Source organism: Lipotes vexillifer, unplaced genomic scaffold (assembly GCF_000442215.2).
Source record: "Lipotes vexillifer unplaced genomic scaffold, Lipotes_vexillifer_v1.1 scaffold462, whole genome shotgun sequence".
NCBI lineage: Eukaryota > Metazoa > Chordata > Mammalia > Artiodactyla > Lipotidae > Lipotes > Lipotes vexillifer.
This window is the reverse complement of record NW_006770402.1, coordinates 1897820-1923008: the sequence shown is the minus strand read 5'-3', so window position 1 is coordinate 1923008 and position 25189 is coordinate 1897820. Positions and strand designations below refer to the sequence as shown.

Genomic DNA, 25189 nt, shown 5'->3' with positions numbered 1-25189 from the left:
TTGTTTTTGTTTTTCTTTTTCTTAACTATAGTTTTTTAGTGCTTGTTATCACTGGTGGATTTGTTTTTTGGTTTGGTTGCTCTCTTCTTTCTTTCTTTTTTTATTACCTTTTAATTTTTTTATTTTTAATAATTATTTTTATTTTAATAACGTTATTTTATTTTATTTTTTTAAATTTATTTTCCTCCCTTTTCTTTTGAGCCGTGTGGCTGACAGGGTCTTGGTGCTCTGGCTGGGTGTCAGACCTGTGCCTCTGAGGTGGGAGAGCTGACTTCAGCACATTGGTCCACCAGAGACTTCCCGGCTCCATGTAATATCAAAAGGCAAAAATCTCCCAGAGATCTCTATCTTAATGCTAAGACCCAGATCCACTCAACAACCAGCAAGCTACAGTGCTGGACACTCTATGCCAAACAATTAGCAACACAACCCCACACATTAGCAGAGAGGCTGCCGAAAATCATAATAAGGTCACAGACACCCCAAAACACACCACCGGACGAGGTTCTGCCCATCAGAAAGACAAGATCCAGCCTCATCCACCAGAACACAGGCACTAGTCCCGTCCACCAGGAAGTCTACACAACCCAATGAACTAACCCAGGCCACTGGGGGCAGACACCAAAAACAATGGGAACTACGAACCTGCAGTCTGCAAAAAGGAGACCCCAAACACATTAATTAAGCAAAATGAGAAGACAGAGAAATATGCAGCAGATAAAGAGGCAAGGTAAAAACTCACCAGACCAAACAAATGAAGAGGAAATAGGCAGTCTACCTGAAAAAGAATTCAGAGTAATGCTAGTAAAAATGATCTGAAATCTTGGAAAAAGAATGGAGAAAATACAAGAAACATATAACAAGGACCTAAAAGAACTAAAGGGCAAACAAAAAATGATGAACAACAAAATAAATAAAATTAAAAATTCTCTAGAAGGAATCAATAGCATTATAACTGAGGCAGAAGAACTAATAAGCACCCTGGAAGATAAAATAGTGGAAATAACCACTGCAGAGCAGAATAAAGAAAAAAGAATGAACAGAATTAAGGACAGTCCTAGACAACTCTGGGACAACATTAAACGCACCAACATTCAAATTTTAGGGGTCCAAGAAGAAGAAGAGAAAAAGAAAGGGACTGAGAAAATATTTGAAGAGATTATAGTTGAAAACTTCCTTAATATGGGAAACGAAATAGTCAATCAACTTCAGGAAGTGCAGAGAGTCCCATACATGATAAACCCAAAGAGAAACAAGCTAAGACCCATATTAATCAAACTATCAAAAATTAAATACAAAGAAAAAATATTAAAAGCAGCAAGGGAAAAACAACAAATAACATACAAGGGAATTCCCATAAGGTTAACAGCTGAAACTCTGCAATCCAGAAGGGAGTGGCAGGATATATTTAAAGTGATAAAAGGGAAAAACCTACAACCAAGATTGCTCTACCCAGTAAGGATCTCATTCAGATTCAATGGAGAAATTAAAACCATTACAGACAAGCAAAAGCTAAGAGAAGTCAGCACCACTAAACCACCAACAAATGCTAAAGGAACTTCTCGATGTGGGAAATGCAAGAGAAGGAAAAGACCTACAATAACAAACACAAAATAATTAAGAAAATGGTTATAGGACATACATATCAATAATTAACTTAAATGTAAATGGATTAAATGCTCCAACCAAAAGACATAGACTAGCTGAATGGATACAAAAGCAAGACCGATATATATGCTGTCTACAAAACACCCACTTTAGACCTAGGGACACTTAGTGACGGAAAGTGAGGGATGGAAAAAGATATTCCATGCAAATGGAAATCAAAAGAAAGCTGGAAGAGCAATTCTTATATCAGAAAAAATAGACTTTAAAACAAAGACTATTACAAGAGACAAAGAAGGATACTACATAATGATCAAGGGATCAATCCAAGAAGAAGATATAACAATTATAAATATTTTTGCACCCAACATAGGAGCACCTCAATAAATAAGGCAAATGCTAACAGCCATAAAAAGGGAAATCGACAGTAACACAATCATAGTACAGGACTTTAACACCCCACTTTTACCTATGGACAGATCATCCAAAATGAAAATAACTAAGGAAACACAAGCTCTAAATGACATATTAAACAAGATGGACTTAATTGATATTTACAGGACATTTCATACAAAAACAACAGAATACACTTTCTTCTCAAATGCTCATGGGACATTCTCCAGGATAGATCATATCTTGGATCACAAAAAAGCCTTGGTAAATTTAAGAAAATTGAAACCGTATCAAGTATCTTTTCTGACCACAAAGCTATGAGACTATATATCAATTACAGGAAAAAAATCTATAAAAAATACAAACACATGGAGGCTAAACAATACACTACTTAATAACCAAGACATCACTGAAGAAATCACAGAGGAAATCAAAACATACCTAGAAACAATGACAATGAAAACACAATGACCCAGAACCTATGGGATGCAGCAAAAGCAGTTCTAAGAAGGAAGTTTATAGCAATACTATCCTACCTCAAGAACCAGGAAACATCTCAAATAAACAACCTAACCTTACACCTAAAGCAATTAGAGAAAGAACAAAAAGACCCCAAAGTTAGCAGTAGGAAAGAAATCATAAAATCAGATCAGAAATAAGTGAAAAAGAAATGAAGGGAACAGCAGCAAAGATCAATAAAACTAAAAGGTGGTTCTTTGAGAAGATAAACAAAATTGATAAACCATTAACCAGACTCATCAAGAAAAAAAGGGAGAAGACTCAAATCAATAGAATTAGAAATGAAAAAGGAGAAGTAGCAACTGACACTGCAGAAATACAAAAGGTCATGAGGGATTACTACAAGCAACTCTATGCCAATAAAATGGACAACCTGGAAGAAATGGACAAATTCTGAGAAAAGCACAACCCTCTGAGACTGAACCAGGAAGAGATAGATAGTATAAACAGACCAATCACAAGCACTGAAATTGAGACTATGATTAAAAATCTTCCAACAAACAAAGCCCAGGACCAGACGGCTTCACAGGCAAATTCTATCAAACATTTAGAGAAGAGTTAACACCTATCCTTCTCAAACTCTTCCAAAATATAGCAGAGGGAGGAACACTCTCAAACACATTCTATGAGGCCACCGTCACCCTGATACCAAAACCAAACAAAGATGTCACAAAGAAAACTACAGGCCAATATCACTGATGAACATGGATGCAAAAATCCTCAACAAAATACTAGCAAACAGAATCCAGCAGTATATTAAAGTGTTCTACACCATGATCAAGTGGGGTTTATACCAGGAACGCAAGGATTCTTCGATATTAGCAAATCAATCAGTGTGATAAACCATATTAACAAATTGAAGGGAAAAACCATATGATCATCTCAATAGATGGAGAAAAAGCTTATGACAAAATTCAAAACCCATTTATGATAAAAACTCTCCAGAAACTAGGCATAGAGGGAACCTACCTCAACACAATTAAGGCCATATATGACAAACCCACAGCAAACTCTCCAGAAAGTAGGCATAGAGGGAACCTACCTCAACATAATTAAGGCCATATATGACAAACCCACAGCAAACATTGTTTTCAATGGTGAAAAACTGAAACCATTTCCAGTAAGATCAGGAAAAAGACAAGGTTGTTCACTCTCACCATTATTATTCAACATAGTTTTGGAAGTTTTAGCTGTAGCAATCAGAGAAGGAAAAGAAATAAAAGGAATCCAAATCAGAAAAGAAGAAGTAAAGCTGTCACTGTTTGCAGATGACAAAATCCTATTCATAGAGAATCCTAAAGATGCTACCAGAAAACCACTAGAGCTAATCAATGAATTTGGTAAAGTAGCAGGTTACAAAATTAATGCACAGAAATCTCGTGCACTCCTATACACTAATAATGAAAAATCTGAATGAGAAATTAAGGATCACTATAATTTACCATTGCAATAAAAAGAATAAAATACCCAGGAATAAACCTACCAAAGGAGACAAAAGACCTCTATGCAGAAAACTATGAGACAATGATGAAAGAAATTAAAGATGATACAAAGAGATGGAGAGATATACCATGTTCTTGGATTGGAAGAATCAACATTGTGAAAATGACTACACTATCCAAAGCAATCTACAGATTCAATGGAATCCCTATCAAACTACCAATGGCACTTTTCACAGAACTAGGACAAAAATTTCACAATCTGTGGGGAAACACAAAAGACCCCGAACAGCCAAAGCAATCCTGAGAAAGAAAAACAGAGCTGGAGGAATCAGGCTCCTGGACTTCAGACTATACTATGAAGCTACAGTAATCAAGACTGTACAGTATGGGCACAAAAATAGAAATACAGATCAATAGAACAGGATAGAAATCCCAGAGATAAACCCATGCACATATGGTCAGCTTATTTTTGATAAAGGAGGCAAGAATATACAATGGAGAAAAGACAGCCTCTTCAATAAGTGGTGCTGGGAAAACTGGACCACTACATGTAAAAGAATGAAATTAGAACATTCTGTAACACCATACACAAAAATAAACTCAAAATGGGTTAAAGACCTGAATGTAAGGTCAGACACTATAAAACTCTTAGAGGAAAACATAGGCAAATCACTCTATGACATAAATCACAGCAAGATCCTTTTTGACCAACCTCCCAGAGAAATGGAAATAAAAAACAAAAATAAACAAATGGGACCTAATGAAACTTAAAAGCTTTTGCACAGCAAAGGAAACCATAAGCAAGATGAAAAGACAACCCTTAGAATGGGAGAAAATATTTGCAAATGAAGCAACTGACAAAGGATTAATCTCCAAATATACAAGCAGCTCATGCATCTCAATATCAAAAAAACAAACAGGGCTTCCCTGGTGGCGCAGTGGTTGGGAGTCCGCCTGCCGATGCAGGGGACACGGGTTCGTGCCCCGGTCCGGGAAGATCCCACATGCTGCAAAGTGGCTGGGCCCGTGAGCCATGGCCACTAAGCCTGCACGCCCAGAGCCTGTGCTCCACAACGGGAGAGGCCACATCAGTCAGAGGCCTGCGTACCACAAAAAAAAGAAAAAGAAAAAAACAAAACAAACAACCCAATCCAAAAATGGGCAAAAGACCTAAATAGACGTATCTGCAAAGAAGATATACAGATTGCCAACAAACACATGAAAGGATGCTCACCATCACTAATCATTAGAGAAATGAAAATCAAAACTACAATTAGGTATCACCTCACAGCAGTCAGAATGGCCATCACCAAAACATCTAGAAATAATAAATGCTGGAGAGGATGTGGAGGAAAGGAAACCCTCTTGCACTAATGGTGGGAATGTAAATTGATACAGCCACTATGGAGAACAGTATGGAGGTTCCTTAAAAAAACTAAAAATAGAACTACCATGTGACCCAGCAATCTCACTACTGGCATATACCCTGAGAAAACCATAATTCAAAAAGTGTCATGCTCAGTGCAGCTCTATTTACAATAGCCAGGACATGGAAACAACCTAAGTGTCCCTTGACAGGTGAATGGATAAAGAAGATGTGGCCCATATATACAATGGAATATTACTCAGCCATAAAAAGAAATGAAATTGAGTTATTTGTAATGAGGTGGATGGACATAGAGTCTGTCATACAGAGTGAAGTAAGTCAGAAAGAGAAAAACAAATACCATATGTTACCACATGTATACGGAATCTAAAAAAAAAAAAGCTTCTGAAGAACCTAGGGGTAGGACAGGAATAAAGATGCAGACGTAGAGAATGGACTTGAGGACAAAGGGAGGGGGAAGGGTAATCTGGGACGAAGTGAGAAAGTGGCATGGACTTATATATACTACCAAATGTAAAATAGATAGCTAGTGGGAAGCAGCCGCATAGCACAAGGAGATCAGCTCAGTGCTTTGTGACCACCTAGAGGGGTGGGATAGGGAGTGTGGGAGGGAGAGGCAAGAAGGAGGAGATATGGGGATATAAATATATGTATAGCTGATTTACTTTGTTATAAAGCAGAAACTAACACACCATTGTAAAGTAATTATACTCCAATAAAGATGTTTAAAAAAAGGTTAAAAAAAACCCCAACTCATGTTAGACATGCAGTTTTCAATATAATTTCCAGTGTTTTTAAAAAAATATATATTATAAACTTCAAAGAATAACAATTACATGTTAGAAAAGATACTCCTCCATTCCCCAAATGATTTAAGTTTTCTCAGTATTCAGCTTTGTGATTAAAAAAATTAAAGAAAAAGACTAATGAAGAAACACAGTTGTTTAGAAAGGCAAGTTTTTGAACAGAATTTCTGAAGAAATGTACATTCATACATCCATATATTCACTGCTTCTTTATGGCAATGGATATGAAAAAGGGAATACTGAATAAGATCTCAAAATTAGTAACTATCTTAGACAACTGGAAGAGAGGATACTTTCAAACAAGAATATTTTGTATATTGGAAAGCTGGAAGTGGAGAAATTCTTTTCTAATACCAAAATAAATTGCTTACTGGTTGATCTGTTCGGTTGATCCCAATCAAGAAGAGCAGTTCTGCTACAAAAAGGCTGATGCAGAGGTTCTTATGGATGGTGTTACGGTCACTCTGGAGCCCACGGAAAAAGCAAAATGTGAAGATGCAAATCAGGAGACAAACAAGGGACAGTAAAATTCCAACCCATGTGATCACATCCAGAAGAAGGTCATGGACCGCATCACTGTGCTGGAAACACAATAGAAAAGGCATAAGTTGCAATTATGCATAACCAATTACAAAGTTTATAAGCGCCTGGTTCTATGAAGCATGATTTTAATAATGTACTAAATATCCTCCACACATGCAATGAATAAGATAATTATTTGGGTTTTCTAATCCACAGGTAAAGCATTTTATCTTTTCTGTGAGGTGTAAATCAGTTTGTCAATAGTGTTTGCACCTTTCTTAGCTATGTACATTTTCAGTTGTACATTTTCAACTATGTACATTTTCAGTTTAAGCATATCAACTTAATTCTGGCCAAAGATTTCAAGGTAAAGCTTTCGTTTTTCTACCCCACATCACATTTTTAGGTTAATATTTTTACAACTCTTGCTAGGGAATACTCTATATAAAAATTAAGTTATACACTTAGGAAAGTGGTATCACAACTGAAATTTATTTGAATCACTGAAGATTTTTTATTAAAAAAATACAATTCCTCTGTCCTATAAATCCTTTATCAGAATTTCGAAGGTTGAGTTCATAAAAGTATGTAATTTTATAAAGATCCCCAGTTAATTCTGATGGACAGCCACATATGTGTACCATTTATTTAGTGGAAAATCTAAAAGAATGAGGATAGTCACTGGATTTATATTCATATTGAATGGCTTAAGGAGATCAAGAAGTTTGATCACTGAAAGGTTTTGCATGAATAGAACCTGTTATACACAGATGGAAAATAAGTATTCAGAATTACTATACCTGATAGCAGCCCAAAAGAGATAGTACAGCCATGAAAAAGAAATACGTTCATGAAAACTTCCGCATTGAAACTACATTATGTGTCTCTGTTACAGTCCTGTGAGTTCCATACCTGCCATGTTCCTTGGTTTGTCCACTATCTCATTTCTGTCTTTGTTCTAAGATTCAAAACTCCATTTCCACTCTATGATAGTTTGCCTCTGTCGAAACCACTTTTGTGAAGCTTAGAATGTATGGTAGCCCAACACATCGGTGTGCCAACATGTTGGAGCAGAATCGAGAAACTGTCTATGACTGTCAATTCCTCTTTTCTTCCTATGTTTCTTGAAAATTCTTAAAGACCTAACTTCCAACAGTAGGGGAATACATAAATAATGGTTGATATTTATGGAATGATATTCAAAAGAGGAGTAGAAAATCAGTGTTCTAGATTTATAGTCACAAACATAGATACTTCTCAAAAATCTAATATTAGGTTTAAAAAAATGCAAGTGGCAAAAGTATCTATACAGTATGATACCATTTATGTAAAAATTTAAATTACACAAATCAATGACATTGATATTTATGGATATATGCATAAGTAGTGAAAGCATAACATGTGCATGGGAAATTTTTTAGTTGAAAACAAAGATATGTGTTTCTAATTGATATCTTTTTCAACTGTATAGATCATACACATTGATTTTTGTTTTAGGATGGAAGTTACCACATGTAGTTGTCTCCCACATTAAGGTTAGCTCACCTTAAAAAATTCATAAATATCCAGGTTTTCTATTTTTATTTTTATTCAAACTTTGTACCTTTATGTTTTATATAAACTTCATACAAAGATTATTCTGAATGTGGAAATTCTCCTTACAAGTGAGCCACCATGCTGTAACCTGAATCACAGCACTTCGCATATTGCTAGATACAACTTCACAGTTGTTACCTGATAAAGAACTCTGCTAGGATACTGTCAATGAAACAGTTTCAAACTATTCCTGCATAACTCTAGATGTATTTCTCAGAAGGAGCTCAAATCATGAAAGAAAACCACATGAAATTTTGCTTTAACTGCTTTGTTCTCCAGGGGACACTGCTAAAGTAGTGTTGGGTCTCTGATAGCTTAAATTACTTTTACTATTGGAGAGTGGAGAGTGGTTAGTGCTACCCAGTTCCCTGAACAGAGAGCTATTTGCTCTCTTCTTTGACTCAAAGGAAAGATGCTGTAATTGAGTATTAAGCACCAGCGTTCAGCACAGCAGTCTTCCATAATGGCAGGTATAATACATTCTCAAATATATCCTAAAGACCTAAAACACTAAAAAAGAAAGAAAAAAAAGAAACCAAATAACTCCAGCTTTTCCTGGGTAGTTGCATTATTAGAAATGTATTGACTTTACTCAATGCCTTTGTAGGTCTTTCAAAAACCCCATGCAGAGTTATTAAGAGAAGAATACCAAATGTCAAAACAACAGTACAAAAAGTACATAACGCTCAAAGAAAGAACAAAAAAGTCTAGCAATTAATTAGTAATCATCTTTCGGGTATTACTGTCTAGTTCAGAAAACATAAACACCAACCACCTTATATGTATTATACTGTGATCGAATGTAACTCACCACTTGAATTTTATCAGTAAGATGAAAGTAAAAGAACAATGGACATTAAATGTGAACAAGACCTATGAGTTTAGCCTTCTTTATAATAGTCTGTCATAACAGAACTTTCAGGAGGCCAAGCCATGATAAAAACCAACCCCCCTTCAAGAGGATGGTCAATTGAATAAAACTCCTAGGTATAGTTTTTTTGTTTTGTTTTGTTTTTTGTGGTACGCGGGCCTCTCACTGTTGTGGCCTCTCCCGTTGCGGAGCACAGGCTCCGGACGTGCAGGCTCAGGGGCCATGGTTCAATGGCCCAGCCGCTCCGTGACATGTGGGATCCTCCCGGACAGGGGCACGACCCTGCGTCCCCTGCATCGGCAAGCAGACTCTCAACCACTGCGCCACCAGGGAAGCCCTCCTAGGTATAGTTTTAACAATGTGATAATGGAGCAAGTATTCCTATTTCCAAGGTTCCACGTTTTGAGTACTCTATAACTCAATCACCCCTGACATTATGTGACTTGAGATCTTATTAGTCTTATATCTTATTATTATATCCTAGCACTTAGTATTGGGCTTGACACATAAAAAAATGATGAATAGGGCTTCCCTGGTGGTGCAGTGGTTGAGAGTCCGCCTGCCGATGCAGGGGACAGGGGTTCATGCCCCAGTCCGGGAAGATCCCACATGCCGCGGAGCGGCTGGGCCCGTGAGCCGTGGCCACTGAGCCTGCGCGTCCGGATCTTGTGCTCCACAGCGGGAGAGGCCACAACAGCCACGTACCGAAAAAAAAAAAAAAAAAAAAAGGTGAATAAATATTTGTTTTTGAATGGTTATAATAACACTATTCCACTTAAATCAAATGTCGAATAAGAGCTGAACCCTCTTACATCAGTATAGTTTTAGTAACCATTTAATCCCCACTGGATTTTTAAAAGTATCAATATCAAATATTACATGTTCAAAACTGAGCCCCTTCTTATCCTGTTTCTCCCTCCGCTCCCACCCCCCCACTCCCAAATCTACCCTTCCTTCTGTTTACCTCATTTCAGTAAACAGTAACTTCGTTCTTTGAAGTGTTCTGGCCAAGAACTTCAGAGTCATATTGATTCCTCTTTTTCACACACTACTCTTAATCCATCAAGAAATCTTGTAGCTCCTGTCTTCTATCTGACAGCTGCTCCTCACCTCAATTGCACCAAATTGGTTAGAGCTACCTGATTTTTTTTTTTTTTTTTTTTTTTTTTTTTTTTGGTTTGCGGGCCTCTCACTGTTCTGGCCTCTCCCATTTGCGGAGCACAGGCTCCGGACGCGCAGGCTCAGCGGCCATGGCTCACGGGCCTAGCCACTCCTCAGCATGTGGGATCTTCCCGGACCGGGGCATGAACCCGTGTCCCCTGCATCGGCAGGCAGATTCTCAACGACTGCACCACCATGGAAGCCCCACCTGATTTTTTTTTAAACAGCCTCCTCAATGATCTCCCTACTTTGACCCTCATCCATCCCCCTTTCCTCTCTGTTCAACAAGATGGAGAGATTCTCTTTAAATACAAGCCAGATAATAAGATTCATTGATGGAGGCATCCAATGTCTCCTACCTCAATAAAAGTAAAAACCAAAGTCTTTACAAAGGTCTACAATGTCCTATAAGATCTGCACTCCTGTGAAACATTTCCTATTCTCCCCTTCATTCAGTTCACTCTACCCGAGTTGGCCTCCTCTAGCCTTTGAATACATCCAGCACATTCCAGCCTCAGAGACTTTGTACTTGATGTTCCCTTGGTCTGGAATTCTCTTCCAATAAATAGCTGTGTGACTTACTCGCTAACCTCCTTCAGTTCTTCATTCAAATGTCACCTTCTCACAGAGTTTTCCTGAATCACCTCATCTAAAATTGCAAACATCATTTACCCACTCTGACTCTCTATTACTTTTCCTGAATTTTTTTCCTCTTAACATTTACCTAGACTATATATTTTACTAATATATCTTATTTATGTTTTCTACATAAATAAGATATATTAATAAAATACATAGCCTAGAACCTATTGTATAGCACAAGGAACTCTACTCAATACTGTGTAATGGCCTATATGGGAAAAGAATCTAAAAAAGAGAGGATATATGTATACGTATAACTGATTCACTTTAATGTATCCCTGAAACTAACACAACATTGTAAATCAACTGTACTCCAATTAAAAAAAAAAAAATTTCTTGTTCATCATCTGTGGCCTTTACTAGAAAGTACACTGTAAGAGAATAAGTTGTTTAATCACCAATGTATCCCCATATCCTAGAAAGCTGCCTCCCATAGAGTGGATGCACAATTAATGTGTGAACTGAATAAATGAATCTCTCTTTAATTACCCCCCCCTTCTGAAATGAATTTAGATTATAAACTAAAAGTTGTATCATGCTGCCCATTGCAACCTTTGGGGTTCTTTGTTTCATAAACTACCTGCTCCAAAATCTTGAGTAAAAGATAAAGAAAATTAAAGCTGGAGAATGAGGAGGTCGTTACACCATAATATCTTAAAATGTGTGGAAGTAAGAGGACTGCAGAGTAAGTATGATTAGAGTCTGAAGATGTGGATTTAACCTTGTTGCTCCAATTTTGCAATTGGACAACTTGAACAACTACTTACCCTTTAAAGTATCAGACACTTCATACATATAGAGATAAAACAGATTCACTTTATTGTATACCTGAAACTAACATGATATTGTAAATCAGTTATACACCAATAAAAATTAGAAAAATAAAGAATCAAAAACTTCAAGGAAATTAATTTCTTAAAGATGGGGAGCTGTGAGAGAAAATCTACAAGCAGAATGACAGAATGATTCATCAGAATATACTTTCAGGAAATTCATTGACTCTATCCACTCTAGAAAGAAATTTTTATGAAAACAATACTCATTTTTCAGGCTTTCTGTGAAGCTTACATTCACATATGAAATGCCAGATATTTTGTAAAAGCTACAGAAAGTTTCTGATTTTTCCTTTTATTTTCACCTTAATGAATCTGCTTTGTCTTATCACTGTGGGGTTACTGAGTAATTCAAATACCACAAAAGGGGTGAGTACCACAATGAAGGGAAAAAAGGTGGCTTAAACAATGATGTTTTGTGAAACTCACTCTGTCAGTATAAACCCCTCAAATATACCAATAGGTACCTTTAATGAAACTAAGCCCAAATTCATGGAATAGGGAAATGTGACTTGGGCTTCATGATTTAAAAATAACTCAACTTGTGTACACTAAGATCTTTAGGTAAATCTTGATATTTCTAACTTTATTGTCCAAAAAGCATCTTGTCAGCAAACAAGATGGAGAAATAGATTTTGAAATGTTTTCCATTTTAACTGCCTAAGTATTTCCAGATATATTGTATATTTCCAGATACACAAACTATATGAATTAATTCTGAACCCCTCTGGATGTTTTTTATAATTTTAGAAAGTTGCATTTTCCAGACATTGCTTGAACAATCACCCTATAATAATTATGAATTGTGGGCAGTAATTTTCAAGAACCTGTTTTACTTTCTGCATTAAAATTTATTATTTTAATGTTGAGTCAGAGTTGTTAAGCCATAATAATATGATTTTTAAATTGCCTCTTAAACATATCTTGTTCTGAAATACTTGTAATATAGCTAAATGAGTTTTATTTTGTCTTCTTTGCAAATGTAGGAGCACTCACTTTGCTACCAATGTATCACATCAGCATAAGGCGTTGCTTTGACTCAGGAATTTCACTGAAGCTAGTAGGGTTATGAAAGGCCTATTTTCTGATAAATGTGGTAAGAACTCTGTGAAATAAGTTCCTTGCATTGCTCTAACAGATCATCAAACACATAGGTCACCACACGAATGCTTGGGAAAATAAAGGGCTCAATGGTCTGAGGAAATTAGAATTTTCTTTGCAGTAATAGGATGAAGGTCAAAGTTGAGTAACACAGTAAGAAGAATGATATGATTGCATTTCTTATGATTTTTATAGTAAGCTAGCCAAAATAACTCAGCAATAATTTCCAAATTTGTATCAAGTTTAAAAAAAAATCAGTCATATATTTTCAAGCTTTAATTGCTGAGAGAGAACCACTGGCAAGTAAAAGCACACAAAACTATTCATATCCAACTATCCTTTGAATTCAAGAGAACTTATTCAGAATATCTCTTTGGATTCAGAAGCACAGCGTTGTATACTCTAAGTTATTTGAAGTTTTGTTGCTTTGAATTGAAAAAAAAATTTTTAATCTCACCATATTTGGTGAACCAGATTCACAACTACCTTAATAGAGGAAACAGTAAAGGAAATAGTAGAAAATGTGGAAACTAAGTATCTTACAGTAGTTGAGAATTAAATACAGATATAGGTTTTTAAAAAGTAAAGTTGATAAACAAAAAACAGAAATTTTTAAAGTAAATGAAGTAATCAAGCAGTAAATAAGAAAAAGATTTTAGAAGTATCTGGGGTAAGGGTAGAAAATGAAGCTGGGAAGATAGAAAATTTCATCTTTAACATTTCTGAGTTAAATACAGTGATGATGATAATGGTGATGATGATAATAACAATGATGATGATGATAGCTAACACATAACTTTCAAAATATCAGTTTCTTTTAGGAATGCTTACCTATTTTATTAGGGTTGTCACTTAGTCCTATAAAACACTGTGATGTGATACTATTATTATGTCCAATTTATAGATGAAAAAAACTGAAGCACAGATAAGTAATTTACCCCAGATCATTCAACTAGTAATGCAGTAATGTAGTATTAATGGTAACGTGACCAAGTATCCAGGTTTGCTCAGGAATGTCTTAGTTTTAGCATTAAATTTTTCTATCCTGGGAAAATCCTCTCCCAGACATGAAACTATTCCAGAGATCAGAGATGGGTTCAGAAGTTTGAAAGCAAAGAACAAAATCCATATGATAGTCTAGAAGCAACACTTCTAGAGAGGCTGGAAGCAACACTATTTTTAGTATCAAATGTCTGTGGCATTGAATATATCCACCTTCCTTAGTGACTCCTGCTGTTCTCTTCCCTGACTACTGATGCTGGAAACCATGATTTGCAGTTCCTAGTAGAGAATCAGACATTGTTGTATTATTCTGAGTGATGAAACTTAAGTATGCAACTTCAGGGCCTTGTGATGCTAAATTTCTCTTTGATTTTGGATTAACTGTTTTGCTTTGTACCAAGATTGTGCTAAATTAATTTTTAACATTGTTACTATTGGGACTGTTTTCTAAGAGTTCATTGATGAAACTGAGAACAATATAATATAATAACATGACAATACTGAAAAGAAATGATAAACAACTGTGTTATTTTAAAGGTACATGGAAGGATACATGAAGTTAGATTAGAGAGATAACCAAAACAAAGCATACTACACAAAATGTGGAAATGAATTTGGGACCAGGCATGAGAAGACTGTGAATGTGCATATGGAGGCTGAATCTCACAAATCTAGGATAAGACAGGCAAGTTTTTGTAGGATAAAAAGTGGGGTTTTTTGTTTTATGTTATTTTTAAACCTCTCCTCAAAAGGTACCAATGTTCAGTTGAAATTAATGGTGGTGGAGTAAGCCTGAGTATTCCAAAAGAATAAACATGTATTATTGCTTTCTTCCCTTTATTTGTCTTTGCACCTGAGTAAAGTTACTTTTCCTGATTCGGAGGTTGCAACTGAAATGTCCCATGGGTAAACAAAAGGAGAAATTTTGATAACCAATGTTTTGTTTCCTTACAGTGTAGAGCTGATTCTGTCAGATCATGCTTTCTAAAGTATATAAAGTGAAGTGTTGGATCATAGCAACAAAATAATGTTTCCCCCAGCTCTTATGCATTTTGATTTGAAAAATGGAGCTTCAAATTGTCTTCTTGATTTCCATAAAGGTTTTGATTAATCTTCAGAAGACACGAAACAAAAGACTGTTGATAACCTTGCCCATATATAAACTAGACTTTGCTCATCTATCTGCATATTTGATGGACAGTGCAAATGTAAATTTTGGAAAATGCCATTCAGCCTATAAACTTCTTACAAAAGAAAATGAACAGTTCTTACCCACTAAATGTGCTGTACACCTTGTAGACAAAGCTGCTAGAAAGGAATGTGATGTGCTTACCTGTGATAATGAGGTTTCATAATGAAATTATTTGGTCACTTTTCAGTTTCTTCAAAATGTGTAGAAGTACTTAATGAGCCTTTTAACTTTCTAGAAATGGAAGGAGATAGTCTCCTGAGACATGTGCCTTCAAGATGGCTATTACAGGGGCTGGCCATAGACAAGATGTTAAAATACTGACCTGTAAAATCATATTTCCAAAGTGTGGGACAAGAAAAATGTCTTTCTCTAACTTTGAAATATATGACAGATGAGAATGGAGAAAAATATTACAATAAGACACATTTATATGTTTCTCTAAAACTGTTAGATGAGCTCTGAAGAGGCTATAGGGAACCTGGAAAAAGATGAACTTATTCTATCCGAGTTGCATGGACTTCTGCAAAGGTTAGAACAAAAAAATCATTACAGTGAAAAACAGGATTTATTTTGGGGATTTAAGACTGTTTCCAAAAAAGAAACGTCATCAGAAAAGGACAGTCATGTTAACAGGACTTTATCATTTCTTTATTAAAACTTTAACTTGCTTGGGATCCAGTCTTTACTTCATAAAGTACAACTATTTCAGTGCTCTAAAACCATTATCCCTGATAGTGTTTAAGCTTATGCTGACATCCAATGTGCTTGGAAATGTTTATAAATCATGAACATTTTGGACATGGACAGCTCATATGATGAATTCACAGATGCAAAAGAACAAATTGACAAACAGCTGGTTTACCAAAACAAGCCTGTACATACAAAGTAGATGGGCATTTCTGGAGATCTGGGAACTAATTCCTACAAGTCTAAAAAGCTACAAAGTAAAGCTATTAATTAAAATCCTAAGTACTCCATGCTGAACAATTTTGTTGAGAAGATATTTATTTTGATGTCATCTATTGGATTGACACCAGGAATCAATGTAATATGGGCTTGATAAAATCAGAACTTCAGGGCTTCCCTGGTGGCGCAGTGGTTGAGAGTCCGCCTGCCGATGCAGGGGGCGCGGGTTCGTGCCCCGGTCCGGGAAGATCCCACGTTCCGCGGAGCGGCTGCGCCCGTGAGCCATGGCCGCTGGGCCTGCGCGTCCGGAGCCTGTGCTCCGCGACGGGAGAGGCCACAGCAGTAGGAGGCCCGCGTACCGCAAAAAAAAAAAAAATTAGAACTTCAGGTCAAAGTGAATTTTACTTTTGAATATATTCAGTTTTAACTTTATTTAAAAAAATGAAAAATACACATAGAAAAAATATATCGTAGTTATTTTTATTAAATATAGGTGATATCTGTTTAATTACTTGGTGTACTAACTTAATTCTCACATTTATAAAATGTGCGATAATATAGGCTGAAATTTTAAATAATCAATAGAGAATTTTGCTGCATCAGAGGATGGAAAGAAGCATTTAAAAAATATTGTTATAGGTATTCACACTATTAGCACTACTATTAATTAGCATTAAATACTTCTTTTTTTTTTTTTTTTTGCGGTACGTGGGCCTCTCACTGTTGTGGCCTCTCGCTCCGGACGCGCAGGCTCAGTGGCCATGGCTCACGGGCCCAGCTGCTCCGTGGCATGTGGGATCCTCCCACACTGGGGCACGAACCCGCGTCCCCTGCATCGGCAGGCGGACTCTCAACCACTGCGCCACCAGGGAAGCCCCGCATTAAATACTTCTAATTGTCACTTTTAAGGAGTAAAAACACATAGGTGCATAATTACTTATTGCATATTAAGTATATTTTTTGATCTGGTAGTGCTGTTTCCTGGTTGGCTCTCTAAAAGGTTGATCACCCTAACTGATGGCCAAATACTCCATGCTCTTAACAATACTGCTAACAGGGGGGAGGACCACAGATCCTCTCCTATATTTCTTTTGAAGACTCAATTGTACTAAGCCCCTTAGAACTAAACAGAAGTAGGGTTCACGGGTGAAAATTTCTTGATTATCCTTTAAATACAATGATTAAATCCAGTGGTTTTGTTAAAACAAAGTTTGCTGGGGATCATTCAGCAAATTTCCTGATTCTCAGACAAAATGGGTAACTTCGTTTAAGATTGTTTTCATTAAAACACACACACACACACACACACACACACACACACACACAATTTTTGAAAGTACTTCTTAAAGGGTTAGGTAAAATGGAATGGGATAGAGGAGTTGAAGTATAAAGGAAGGGAAACCATAGAAATGCCAGACTTGAATTACTCAGATATGTTTACTATTTTTATTTACTTGTAATTTTTTCTTTTTTTTTTTTTTTCAATACGCGGGCCTCTCACTGTTGTGGCCTCTCCCGTTGTGGAGCACAGGCCCTGGATGCACAGGCTCAGCGGCCATGGCTCACGGGTCCAGCCGCTCCACGGCATGTGGGATCTTCCCGGACCGGGGCACGAACCCGTGTCGCCTGCATCAGCAGGCGGACTCTCAACCACCGTGCCACCAGGGAAGCCCCTACTATTACTATTTAAATATCATTCTTCTCATAGAGCCATTTCCTTTGGCATGTAAGGAAAGATAAATTTACCACAATGAGAAAGAAAAGTTTTAAAATAGAGACAAATAGAATTAGGCTTAACAGAGAAAGTAATTTTGCATAACTACATTATAAAAACCAAATAAATAGAAACTACACCAAGCCAAAAACATCTAATAAAATTTGGTAGATTCATCCTAACATTGGATGCCTACAGTGTGTCAGGTACTGAATAAAACAGAATGGAAATATAAATATATACACACATACACACACACATATATCTCATTTTTACTTCATTATTCATATTCATTTGGTTTTCTTAGCTATACCAAATTCAGGAAAAAGAAAAAGGGGATGATGGTTATTAGGCTTTCTTTTTTTCCATTCTCATGAATAAGTTTATTGCATTTTAAACAGAGTAGGGGTCTTCCAAATAATAACCCTGGGGACAAATATCCCACAGGCCTCGAGTTAATAGCTTGAGCTAACATTAAATTTTACAAAATTAACAACTTAAAAGTTCCATGATTGGCTTTTTAAATCAGCAAGTAACCAACCATAGAAGATCTTTAAACCATAATGCTTATGCTGTGAGGATACACAAAGGAAACTGGCAGTCCCCTGAATGGTCTATAACAAGGTAGGAAAAATGATTTAGTTCAGCTATATTTTTGTTCACATGCTTTTAAAATCTTACACACAAGTTGACCTTACTGCCTATCTTAGAAAGCTATAAAACTATTCTGGAAAATCCAGCCTAATTCCTCTAGAGTTCAATAGTTCTCTAGCTTTATTACTTTATTTACTAGACACAGTAGAATGAAATAGGCCAGGAAAAAAGCAAAACAATCACAGAAGAGTCTGAATGCTAAAAAAAAAGGGTAAAATTTTACAACCCAGAGCAAATAGACTACAGTTAGTAAACATATCAACTAATTCTTACCAAGAACAGTATAAGCAATTAAGGATAGTTTTAGAATATTAGGATGGAGAAAGTTTTCATGCTTGCTTCTTTTGCTTGGCTGGTTGATTATACTTTCTCAAGCATGGGTAAATTGGGTGAGTAGAGCCAATATACTAAAAAAATTTGACAATTTCATTGTGATAAAAAGAAGCTGTCACTGTGAACAGTGATGCAAAGCACTGGCCTAAATGTCTTTCTTTCAGGTACAGGTAGATGATTATCAGTTATTAGAAACTCAATTAACTATTTGGGTCTTGATAGTTAACTACTCCCAGGATCAAGAGCTCAAAGGTTTTCAGGACAGTTAAACATATAGTGAATTAAAAAAATTATATTTTCGGGCTTCCCTGGTGGCGCAGTGGTTGAAAGACCGCCTGCCAATGCAGGGGACGTGGGTTCGTGCCCCGGTCCGCGAAAATCCCACATGCCGCCGAGCGGCTGGGCCCGTGAGCCATGGCCGCTGACCCTGCGCGTCCGGAGCCTGTGCTCCACAATGGGAGAGGCCACAGCAGTGAGAGGCCCAAGCAAAAAAAAAAAAAAAAAAATATATATATATATATATATATATTTTTTTTTTTTTTCAGAAAACTTTATAATTCTCAACATGATTTTAATAGATTTTGTTATTCAATCCCCCAAAATAATCCTGAGATAATGTCAGAAATAATTTTATTACTCTCCGTTAACTGATTAATAATGGGAACAGTGAGTCCAAATGATTTGCTAAAGATACAGGCAATTACCTAAAGAACTGGAATCAGGACCCTAAGCCTCCTAACTGTTCTTATTCCAACTTCCCTGAAAATTATAAAATAGGAAAATAAATTATGATGACAATTCCTATTCTGGTTCTGTGGATCAAATGAGATAATGTATGTAGACACTAAAGAAATGATGTTAATTCCTCTATCACTGAACATGCTGGGCCTTTCTGAGAGTTAAGTCCTCACCAGATCTCTACTTTTTGCAATCTCCATAAACTTTATTACTTATATTTCTCACTAGAATTGCAGATGCATCTCCAGCTGCTATTTTTAGCCATGCTTATTTACTGAAGATGATAAAGAACTGAAAATTGTAAGGGTAAGGATCTAGTGTGCATATGAGAAGATTGCAGGTCTCTTTCTGCTTTAAAATTCTACTACAACTCAGAAATAAAAACAATCAGAAGAAGAGTGTAATTAATACTCTCTTGAATATAAATTTTACTGAAAATATACACTTCAAAACCACAAAAATGCAGCCTTACTTCATGTTACTTCAAGCCTGTTGCTCTCATTTTGCTTAAAGTTATGTCATTTCATCTAGAGCATCTTCTCTGACCTCTCAAGGTCAAGGCTTTTCCCCATGTGTTTCTATAGCATTCTCTACCACAACAATAAGAACTTTCTTATAAGATACAGATTACGCTGATTACTTATCTGTATTACTAATTAGATCATAAACTTTGCCTGTCACAAAGACAGTACTTAACTATTTGAGGAACAAGTAAAGGGTAGACTTAACAGATTACAATGAAAGAAATTGAGATTAATAAAACAAACTTTCCAGATGTTTCCACATGTTCCTCTTAATTACAAAAACTTCAATGTTCCTATACAATGTAACTTTAACAAAATGATCAAACTTAGTAACTCCAATAAGGGGCTTCCTGATACAATGGGAAGGATACTGCATCTCCTACAGGGTATTTTTGCCAAAAATGTTTAACCTGGATCTAATTATGAAAAAACAATCAGAAAGATTGAGACTGTGAAACATTCTACAGGACAAATGGCCTGGACTCTGTACTCTGCAAAGTGTCATTTTCATGAAAGACAAAAACAGGCAGGGATACTTCTAAAGAAGAGCAAAGAAATGTCACAACTAAAGGTACTGTGATCTTTGATCAGGCCCTAAGTGGAAATACAATGGCTGTAAAGGACATTATCAGGATAATTAGAAAATCTGTGTATGAATTATACAGTAGATGATAATATTTAGTCAAAGTTAAATTTCTTCTGTGTTTTAATGGTAGAGCATGTTCTTGAAACCTATTTGCTGAAAGATTTAGGAATTAAATATTATAAAATCAGCAATTTACTTCCAAAGAGTCAAATAATACAGCAAAATATATATGCATGTACATACACAGAAGAGTGACAGTCAAATGTGTCAAAATTTAAATATGAATTCAGAAAAAGGGGTATATGAGTGTTTATTGTAACACTCTTTAAACTTTTCTATAAAAGTTCTATAAGAAGAGTGGAGAAAATAAGTAATAAAATAATTTTTCTTTCCACTCCAGCTACACTGTTCTTGCAGTTCATCAGAATCACAGAATCACCCTTGCTTCAGGTTCTTGTTCTTGTTTCATCTGCCTGGAAGAGTCTTTCCCCAGATGATCTGCAAGACTGATTCTCAGTTCTTTCAGGTCTCTGCTCCTAACACTGAGCTTGGGTTCAGTGGAGGAGGCAGAAAATAAAACAGCAAATAAATAATTTCAGATTTTAATAAATCTAGGAAGGAAACATATCATTATAAAACTGTTTGATGAGAAGGTCCAAGAATAGTTCTTGGTTCTAAGAGATTGTCAATTTTTTTGATAGAGTTAATATTTAAGATAATATAATAAAATCTTACATTTTTGATCATTTTTGAAACCATTTTGTTTTCATGGAATTTTACATATTTGGAGGGTATTCAACTTGTGAGTTATCTAGTTTTTTTTTTCCTCTAAATAAATACATTGTTTAAAGTACTATGTAATATTTATGATTTTTAATCTCTACCTTCACCTCAATCCCACTGCACTATAGATGGCAAAATACAAAATGAACATAAAAATTTGGGAATGGAAGTGTACAACCTTTAGCATCATACCTTAAACATTTTATTTTTCACTAATAAAATCATTTTTTTAACTCTTAAATTAACTTTTCTTTTGAACTTTAAAAAAGTAAAAATACTCTTTTTGAAAAGCAAGTACTTTTCTTCATATGCAACTGCAGAACCTTACAGTGTATTTTCTTCTAATCTAGAAAAAGTGTAGTTATAAAATATTTGACACACAGAATCCATGGTATGAAGTTAAAAATTTCCAAATTGTCATTGTTTTAAATCAATACTAAATTTAAAAAGAAACACAATGATTTTAAATAGCAAAATGATGCCTATACTTGGACTGGGGTAAAGTTGGGGTAGGGGCAATAGGATATACTAAGCTCAAAAGAAAAGCGAGGGAGAAAGAGAGAGATGCAAGCATCTAACTAAGGAAAGTGAAGCCTTTTAAAGACAATAAAAATCAATGTCAAGTTGAACTGACAGAAATGAGTAGGGAGACTTTTTTTTTTTTATTATCCCCAAAGAATTATAATTTGGGTAGAGGAAAAAGCTATAGGTGATATAAATTGTCAGACCATTTTCTAAAGCATTTGTTACTGTGCTCTACAAAACCATAGTAGAAATGTTAATTAGTCAATTAGTTTGAAACTTATGATCCTGCAAACTAAAACACTCCTCCCACAAAGAGTGTTCACAAAGAGAATCACTGGTATGAGAAGAGACAGACATTTGAATTTAATGTATTCAACACTCTAGTGAACAACAGACAAATAAACCTGCAGGTGATTCCAATAATGGAAAAGTTTTTTAAATGCCATGCATACTACCACAGTTTGATATAAAATTACATAACTTTCCATAATTATTACTTTTGTATCTAAAAGAGAAGACAACCAAATGTTTCCTTAGACAAGAGAAATAGAGAAAACTTGAAAGTAGTTAGTCAGCTGTGTTCCTGAAACTGAGCAGGACCCTGTGGGGCTTCTAGGCACAAAATTCTTTCTGTGCCCCCCATTTCTTGTTTGTAGGAAATAGGCTTCATTCAACCTTCATGACATTCCCCTGAGTTCCAAAGGGCAGGTTCAAACAGTTGCTAATCAGGGAAGGGAGGGGATGCAGAGACAAGGGAGAAGCAGTCAAGAAACAATAGTGACACCTTGGGGCAAGATCCTGGTTCCTCCTCAAGAGATACATATAACAGTATCTTTGAGCTCTTCTGTAGAACCAATCCCCCCACCCCCCACCCCCGCCAAATGGAGGATGTTAACTACTTGATGAAGCATTCTTCATTGCAGAGAGAAGGTCACAGTTCGATAACTTGCAGAACCACAGAAGCCTATCACAAGACCACCGGACGCCAAATGATTTCTGGATTGAAGGAATGCAGGCCCTGCATGCACACTGATCCTTATCAGCAACACTGCCCCTTGAACCATTACTATAAGACTCCTTACAACCCCACCCCCAGGTGGGGACACACACTTTTGAGGGCATTAGTCCACTGTGGGCCCCTATCCCTGGCAAAAGAATAAAGTTATTCCTTTCTACTTCACCCAAAACTCAGTCTCCGAGGTTCAACTTGGTGCCAGTGCACTGAGGCCAGGTTTTGACAACACTGCCACCTTGGGGCATCCCTTTCCTTCTTTTATCTGCTCAAATTGACCTATGAAATTGACCTCAGAGCTATGAAACCTCTCTGAGCACCCCATTCAAAAACCAGCCTGAATACTTCTCTCCATTGATAAAGTATAAATTGACTGAGGCCAGGGACCTGTTTTGCCTTATTTCCCACTGTATTTTGTGGGAGTGGGGTAATCTGAAATTGTAAAAGGGTGGACAGGGAAAGCCTCTTTGAGAAGGTTACACTGGAACAAAGACTTGAAGGAGATGTGAAAGCTGACCTTGTGGCTATCTGGGGGGTGAAGGATAGGAGAAGGGAAACTTTAAGTCTAACCTGAGCAAGGCTGATGCATTTGGGGAAAGGCAAGGAAGCCAAGTGACCAAGGGGAAGAGTGGTAGGAGAGTAGGTCAAGAGTTGCTAAAGGGGTCAGTATTTGGGACTTTGTTTTTATTGAGATAAGAAGTTATTCAGGTTGGATGAAAGGTGTGAAGTACTTGATCTGCATTTTAAAGGGATTACAGTATGGCTTTTTGAGAATAAATTAGAAGAGAGACTCACATTTTAAGAGTATCCCTCTGGCAATTATGCTGAGAATAAATTGAAGGAGGACAAGAAATAAAGGAAGGAGACCAATTAAAGGGCTGTAACAAAACAGCAGAGGAGAGAGGATAAGGGCTGGAATCCAGGTGGTAGCAATGAAGATGCTAAGTTGTCAGATGCTGGATCTGGCAGGATAGGCTCATGAGATTGGGTGTGCAGTGTGAGTGAAAAGAAACAAATCAAAGATGGTGTATGGTTTAGGGCTGGAGCACCTGGAAGAACAGAGTAACCGTTTACTAAGAAGGAAAGGACAGATGGGAAAACACCAAAAGTGCTACAATTGTGACCCTTATTAGAAATCTAGGTGGATATATCAAGTTAACTGTTGAGTCTAGGAGTCTGGAGATAAGAAATGGAGATAGAAGTCTGGGAATCATGAGATGATGTTTACAGCCATATGGACATAGGAGATCAACTACAGAGAAAGAATGGATAGTGCCTAGACTACACCTAGGATTACGCTCCGGGCCAGAGCAACAACAAGAAGCTGTGGAGATGAGGAACAAGTAAAGGAAGCTAAAAAGGACCAGCTGCTGAGGAAGGAAAGAAGCAAGAGAGAATGGTGTACCCAAAGCAAAGTGAAGAAAATCTTCCAAGAATGTGCTGGATACAAATTCTCCACAGGTTACCTTACTAAATTCATCCTACTCATCCTTCACAGAAGGTCACTTTTTTGATAAGCCCTCTCTGACCAGTCCTGCCTTAGATAGACGATCCCCCTCTGTGTCCCTAAATCACAGTGTGGGCCTCAATTATAAGACTTATCACATTTATGACTGCAGCTTCACTTCTCTGCCCTTTCTTTCCCCTCAGAAATGCAACTTCCATGAGGGCCAGAAGCTTCACCAGAATGCTGGAATCTAGTGATACCTCTGGCAAATCAGGAGGAAGTTACATTTATTGACAGCCTACGGTGTAGCAGGCAACATGTCAATACCTTTACTCAGGTGTTTGAAAATTGTTAGTAAAAAAAAATGAAGGAAGTACTGAATGAATAGCAGAGGTAACATAGATGATAGAAAAGGCAACTCAGTACACAGGTAGAACCCTGGAGTGAAGACCCACACATTAGGGCACCACAGCTTAATAGCAATAGCAACAAGACTACTCAGCTAACCCTTCTTGCTCTCATCAAGCAAAATTCTCGAATATAATTTTGTTTCCTTTATAGATTTTCCTGTGGAGTTAGGAAGTGATAACTAGCAAGCACAAATATCTTTTCTAACTGGCTGTTGCATATCTCACTGTGCATGAATAAATTAGCATTCATTTTTAGACATTAGTCTAATGTAAGTTTGGTTGGTTTGTTTCCTTTTGGACTTCCAGGGATGATCATTCTGCTTGTTTTTCGTTTTTCAAGTGCGAAAATCATGTTGTGTGATGAAGATGGGAATGACCCAGGCAATTGCAAGAGATTGTGATACAAGAAACCCAGGGCATGCTTACTGTATGACTGGCTGTCAAAGGAAAATATTGATTTCCATCTATTTTTATCTCTTGTTGAC

At 36.6% G+C, this 25189-nt stretch overlaps 1 protein-coding gene across 13 annotated transcripts in view; it reads right to left on the bottom strand.

The window, feature by feature from the left end:
• The window catches only part of ADGRL3 (adhesion G protein-coupled receptor L3), a 588406-nt gene that overhangs the window by 97818 nt on the left and 465399 nt on the right, over positions 1-25189 (bottom strand). For all 13 annotated transcript variants that reach the window (XM_007446078.1, XM_007446073.1, XM_007446080.1 and 10 more), the window contains one exon: positions 6524-6733. In XM_007446078.1, coding sequence (XP_007446140.1) covers positions 6524-6733 — 210 coding nt within the window. The remainder of the gene's footprint in view (positions 1-6523; positions 6734-25189) is intronic.